Source organism: Rhagoletis pomonella, unplaced genomic scaffold, assembly GCF_013731165.1.
Source record: "Rhagoletis pomonella isolate Grant_MI unplaced genomic scaffold, Rhpom_1.0 Rhpom_scaffold_05203, whole genome shotgun sequence".
Lineage (NCBI taxonomy): Eukaryota > Metazoa > Arthropoda > Insecta > Diptera > Tephritidae > Rhagoletis > Rhagoletis pomonella.
Window position 1 is genome coordinate 3,803 of NW_023463746.1, and position 6,906 is coordinate 10,708.

Below are 6,906 nucleotides of genomic sequence, written 5' to 3' on the forward strand. Positions count from 1 at the left end.
TGTCCAAGCTTTAACCAAAACCATATAAGTCACAGTTTAAAGTCTTATAAAAAATTTAGGAGAATTCAACAAATTTTTCATAAAAACTTTAACTTGTTAATCTGATTCGCATTTTTGGGTATGCATTTTCATAGCACATATAATTTTATTCCAATAAAGTGCAAGTTTCAAACGGCTAAAAAATCCCGCTAATTTTTGAGATTTTTTGTTTTGGTGGCCGCTTTTTCCACTTTTTTTCGAGATAAGCATGAATTTCTAATGAATGCGTTTGTAACAAAATTTCAAAAAATCGACGGCAGTCTTAGTAAATTGCACTTGTCAAAAAAAAAAAACAAAAAAAAATTATCTAAAGTCAAAGCGATTTTAAGCTGTTTGAAACATGTACTTCATTGGTCTAAAACTGTATTGGCTATAAAACTGCATATGCAAAAGTGTTCCAAAAATTCTTATTAAAGAGTTGAAATTTTCATGAAAATTTTTAGAATTTTCCTAAATTTTGTGTAAAGTTTAAAATTGTAATTTATATGGTTTTGTTTAAAGCTAGACTATATTTTTATTGAAAAATAACCAAAAAAATTATCTCGAAAAAGATTACGAATATAAAAAAAAATAAAATCAATGCAAGTTCACTTGTTTGAATCACTGTATGTATGTTATACGGGTATGTAGCAATTTATTTCCCACGTGTTTTTGTATTTATTCCAAAATTTTTGATTTTATGAGATTTAATAAAAATTTTGTATATTTGTATATTCTTTTCATGATTTTTCGACTTTTAAATTTTTGTTAAAGTAAGTGGATTCATGTCGACTTTGGCAGTGCAAAGGATCTGGAGTCATATTATAGCTTCCCAAGGGAGTTTAGCTAAAAAAGTATCAGTAGTTCGAGTGAGGGTTCAGCACCCATGAATCAAAGAGTAATTTACCTGGACCCTGTCCGTATTCCGACATGAAACCTACTTAGTAAATTTACTGCCTAGGCTAGGTAAGTTAGGTTCAAGTGTCTGCTGGTTAGCTTGCTAGCACACCTAGGCCTTTAAAATTTGGTCTTTAATAACACAGAGATCTTGAAATATCGTTTTTGGACCAGTGTATCAGCAAATCTGAGGAGCTGTTATATGTTCAACCTTGCCGCTGTGTTTAGATCGTTTAAAAATCCTGTTCGGGGTATTCATATAGTAAGTGCCTGATACTTTCCGATTCTTCTTCAACATAGCAGCTTTTGCGGATGTTGTTGCGAGGCACTCGTAAGCGCTCTGCGTATCTCCCTAAAAGTATGTGGCCGGTACCCAATTTCATAACTAACCAAATTTCTCTCTTTTTTAAAGATAGAAGCTCTTGCGATTTTCTCGTTTCACTCTGGCCATATGAGTTTAACTGAGTGCTTGAATTTGAGTGTTCCCTAATCATGAGCTTGCAGGAAGCGATCGCCATGCATAACCACTTCCAGGCCGGTGAAAGTGGTGCAGAAGTATTACATCTTGCAAGCTCGTTTCGTGGTATGAACCAATTTCCTGGTACCCAAATCAGATGTAAAGTAAAACGCGCATACCTCAACACTCCAGATTTTCAGGGTGGACGAGTCAAATAGACCTCAGACTCGGAAATATATGTCGGAGGGTGGCTCTGGGAATGAATGAATATTGGGGCGGCATATCGACCAATGCATTGAGTATCTACCCTGGTGTTGTATGGAAAAGCCTGTGCTAAAAAATAAAGGTACCCACGAAAACTTCAAAATTAAAAAAAAAATGCAGGGTTGCTACGGGGTTTGAAAGCATTGAGTTTAAAAAATTTCATCGCAAGAATTCAATAAAGTATTGACTTTGACCAATTGCAACTCAGCGAAGAATAAGTTTTAATAATATGTCGAATTTATCAGATTTTAAGTAAAAATTTTGTTAAATTGAAAAATTTAAATTTTCAAATCTTGATAGAGACTCATAAAAATTAGCTTAAAATTTTGAAATTTCCGTCTTTGTACTTTTATAAAATTTAGATGTTGATATTTTAAGTACCATCCTAATGTATGTATGTATAGGCATATATTCTTGTACATATGTATGTATTGAAGAACTAAAGCTTAAATTAAAAACTTCATTATTTATGTAAAGCGCAACTGTCTGTGTTTTTTTGGAATCTGTACATTGAATTTTAGGAGTATACTTTGTAAGAAAAAAACTCGAATTTTAACAATGCAAATCTTCGTTCGAAAACTGTTGAAACAGCAACAAATATTTTGCAACGGAACAGCACAAATGAACACAACTTTTTATCAAAAATAATTAAAAAAAACGTACTCTTACCATTTTTCAATAATTGTTGTTGTTGAGTGCTCTGAGAATGAAGATCCTATGTAGTAACTGTTTATTATGGTATTATGGTTTTCTGTGTTAAATGTTTAGGTGGAGTTCACAATATTTTTTGGCTTTTGAAAAATTGCGCGCTAATTGAAAATTAATTTAGATCTTTTTTTCAGCTATTTATCTGCTATCGATTAGATGTGCATACATTGTCTGTTAGTGTTGTTTGTTTAGTTATCGCTTCCACTAGACAAAATGCATGTCGTTCAATTTATGATCTGTGTGAATGGGCATAAATATGTTAGGTACTGTGTGTGTGTGTTTCGTGGTGTGGTGTTGGTGTGATTCTAGTGATTTACAACACAGACGAAATTGCAGCAAAATAATAATTTCTGGTGCAGCAAAGTAAACACTTTTTCGTTCCACAAACTACATATTTACTTCGTACATTCAGGTAAGTCATTCTTAGTTTAGATGGAAGATTTGTGATTTAAAATTTGTTGCTTTACTTTTTACAATTTTTTTTATTTAGCACTCGTTTAGTTATTTATTTAATTAATTATTTATAGAGCTTGTTGTTTTATTAAGTAAAGTAGCAGTTTACTTTGTTCTTTTTTTTTTGTTTAAGATATACGCATTCATTTCGTGCGTGTCCAAGTGTAGGGCGTGTCTAAGCTTTGATAATGCGACACCGATATTGATGCTATATAAAGTTAGGGAAAAATTGGCAATAAAATTGGCAAATAAGAAAGAGCAGGATAACAGTTAGGAGAGAGCGTGTGTTAGGTAGTGAGCGCATAGTTGTGAATAGTGAGTGAAGGCAAGCGAGCAAGAGTGATAGAGAAATGTTAGAGGCAAAGAGAGAGAGAGAGAGAAAATAAAAGCATAAAACGGTTAGTGGAGAGATATTAGCGTTAAGCGTAAAATCGGAAAACATACGATAGTTAGAATGAAAGTAAAATTCGAGGGTAAATATTAGAGTTTTAAGAAAATCAAAAGAGAAAGAAATGCGATAAGAAAAATTTTAGTCAAAGTTAAAAATTTTGTAAGACAAAACTATTTTTCGATCATCACATCGAAATCACTAAAATTAGTAAGCTTTTCTCTTCGCTTACACACATAAGCTCTGAGGGAATTGAGAGCGCACTTTTTAGCTGTATTTTTTTTTTTTGTTGAAATTTCTAAAACTCCAATGAAACAAAAAAATAAAAAAAAATTACAGGCAGTGCTTTAACGGATTCAGTTGTTTTGAAAACGCAGTTGGCGCGATAGAACTTTTTTGTGCTTTAAAAAGCTAAGAGAAAGCTTTATACTCCTTGAAACTTAAATATGTGCCGAGCATTCTTAGTTAAAAAGCTTTTCTGCGTGCAATCAGTCAGGGTAAAACCGTTCGCACCGTAGAAGCTTTTGAAAGCTCTCTGTAGATTTTATTTGGGAGCGCACAAGATACTGTGTAACTGTTATTTGTTGTCGCTGGCATATATTAAAAAAAAATAATTTGACTATGCGCTCATATAAAATGTGTAAAAAGCTTTAAGAAGCTTTACATGCGAGCTTTATTCTGGTCGTTTCTGCATTAATATATGCACTTTCGAAAAGCTTCACATGCAGTGCTTGAATAAAGCTCAGTACCGCTCTCAATTCGCTCACTTAAATTTACGTCACACACATAGACATACATACATATTATGTAATCCCCAAATTCCAAAAAAAAAAACACTTACGTCTCGATCCCGCTCGTTTTTGTTGCTCTGTGCCCAAACTCATTGCGCGTCCCAGCTCACCGCGCACCGCTTTCAACGATTTCAATATCTCATCAGGATCACGACGCGCCACCGACGAACGACGTCTACCCACATAATATGAGGCTGGTGGCGTGGCCATTGCATCTTCTTCGCGTATCTTATCGGGATCTTGAAACGACGACCGTCGCGAACCCGGCAACGACCGCGAAAAATCTTTACCCAATTGATACACCTCAACCTCGAGCGTCTCCGACTGCGAGGAACCACGCCGCGAGCCAGCCACCCAAGCGGTATCGGGATGCAGTAGTGATGTACCATCGCCGATCGAATCGACATCGTCCGATATGGAACGTTGCATATTGTAATCGCGTCGCAATAGACGCGTTACATCACCGCCCGGACAGCCGGCGGCAATGGAACCGCGCGGTGAGACGCTCGGCGATTTGGACATGCTGATGCCGCGCAGCCCCTTCGGATCGTCTAGTCGACACCATATGGCACGATCGTCGATAAAGGCCTGCTGCAGCTCAATATTACATTCGCCCAGAAATATGGACTCTGTATGCGGCACTAAATCCCACAACTGTATGTCTATGTAGCGATCCATGAGGCTGTCAGCGTTCACGTGCTGAAAGCTGAGCGTCGCATTCCAAATGGGATTTTGTGTGGGATGTGAAACTTCGGTTTGTTGAACGCTGCCATCGCCGCTGTTGGAGGAGTGAAAGAGAAATCCATGATAATTAATAAATTCTAAATGTAAAATGAGAAGGGTGTGGATGTGGGGTGATTAGTAAAAAAGTAGGTGATTTGAGTCATCCATTTTTGGTAATTGAGTCTTTTTTGAGTGAGTATTTTATAGAGTGAGTTTTTTTTTTGGTTAGTTTTTTTTTTTGGACTAGGCATATATGTAAATACTCTGCTTAGGAGTAAATAAAATGTTATACTACTGAGTGAAACCTGAACCAGGAATGAGTGAGTTGACGAAGGGGTTATAGGTCTTTAATTGAGTAAAAAAAACCCAAAAAACAGATGAAGTGATTGAAATTGAAAAAACTGGGGTTTTCATTGTCTGAGGTCTTGAGCAGTGCTCGTGTAAGGAAATGAAGAATAAAGCAAAGGAAATAAAAAATGTGGACTAATTGATAGTTCACAGTTAAGCGATGGATGATAATTGAATGGATGAAACCAGAAATGAGTGAGCTTTGAGTTTTTTCTATTAAGTAAGGTTAAAGTAAGGTAAAAAAGGTTTTTTCTTAACAGCGGTCGTCCCTCGGCAGGCAATGGCAAACCTCCGAGTGTATTTCTGCCATGAAAAACAGCTTCTCATAAAAATACAATCGCCGTTCTGAGTCGGCGTAAAACTGTAGGTCCCTCCGCTTTGTGTGGCAACATCAAGGCGCACGCCACAAATCGGAGGAGAAGCTCGGCCAAACACTAACATATGTGTACGCGCCAATCTATTATTATTATTAAGGAAAAAAAGACAGAAAGAAGTATACCAATAATGGGTAGCTTCGAAGTTCACAGTTAGACAAGTGTAACTGAAAATTGGCAAATTTTGAGAGTTTTTGTTTAGTGAGTTTTTAAAAAGTGCTTGAGTACATGAATTGATAGCATTGAGAAATGCCAATAAATGATTGCCCTATAGTTGTTCGAAGGTTCACAAATTACATATTTGATGGAGTGAAACTGGAAATGAGTGTGTATTGAGTGAATGAGTTTTTGAGTAGTGCTTGAGTAAATAAATTTGTAGTAAATTAAAAAATAAAAGGATGCCAAAAATGGATAGTTTTGTTGTTAGTTGATTTCAGAGAAATGTCATATATGTTAAACTGGAAATGAGTGAGGTTTGAGTTATTTTTATTAAGGAAAAAAGGAAAACAGAATAATAAAAATGAGTCGGTCATTGGTGAATAAATGGCGCACTTAGGAAGTATGTTAATAATCGATTTGTCCGCTGAATGGCAATTAATGGCTTTTTTGAAAGACCGAAATCGGTTCTGATTTAATTTTTTAGTGAGTGAGTTCTTTTTATTGAGTGAGTTTTTTATTGAGAGCGTTTTTTATTGAGTGAGTTTTTTATTGAGTTGCGTTTTTGAGCATTGCTGGGTTAGAAAAGCAACAAAAACTATAACAAAATTTCAAAATATCCACAGTTGACCGATGATAAAAATATCTTGATGAGCGTGAAAAGTTGAGTGATTATTCAGTTTGAGTGTAAGAAGTATATAAATGCGAGAAACTGAGCTTACCATTTGGGTAGAATGCGCACTTTGGCGTACGCCTCCGGTAGATTACCATGTCCATAGGCTTCATCGCGCAACGCCAAATCATCGGCGGCCATTAGCGAAACAACCAACTCATTGCGATCGGCATTATACCAAACTTGTAACTGTACACGCCCACTTACTTGTTTCTCGCGTGCAATTTGTTCCTGTATGAGTAAACAGTAGGCGGCGGGGATGAGAGAAATGCGAGAAGTTAGTCACAAAAGCAGGAAAAAGCTTTTTGTAAATTTATATGTAAATGCTTTAATATTTTTTTTTTTATAATTTGCATATTTACAATATGCTAAGGGATGTGTAATATTTTTTTAAGCTTAACTTTACTAACTTACTATACAGAAAATCCAACTCGCTTCATTTCCAATTATTACTTTGTATGGATATGTTTAAATATTTATGTAGATATTTTTATTGTGGTTTACACTAAACGTTACACTGGGACTAACAGCTATGCGACGATTGGTTTATTTATAGGAAGGTTAGCAGCGAGTAAATATGTATGTAAATGGTGTGGTGTGAGTGTGTTAAGAATTAAATAAGATCTGTTTTCCAAAAAAATAATATCAAAACGAAT

The 6,906-nt window shown here is 35.4% G+C and overlaps 1 protein-coding gene across 1 annotated transcript; it reads right to left on the reverse strand.

The window, feature by feature from the left end:
- Nucleotides 1-3,907: 3,907 nt before the first annotated feature.
- LOC118755054 (regulating synaptic membrane exocytosis protein 2-like) lies at nt 3,908-6,481 on the reverse strand (the record flags this gene model as incomplete). The annotated part of the gene is made up of 2 exons (XM_036489909.1): nt 3,908-4,754; nt 6,300-6,481. Coding segments are annotated over 2 exons (948 nt in total), but the record flags the coding sequence as incomplete, so codon positions are not given.
- Between the last annotated feature and the right edge of the window lie 425 nt (nt 6,482-6,906).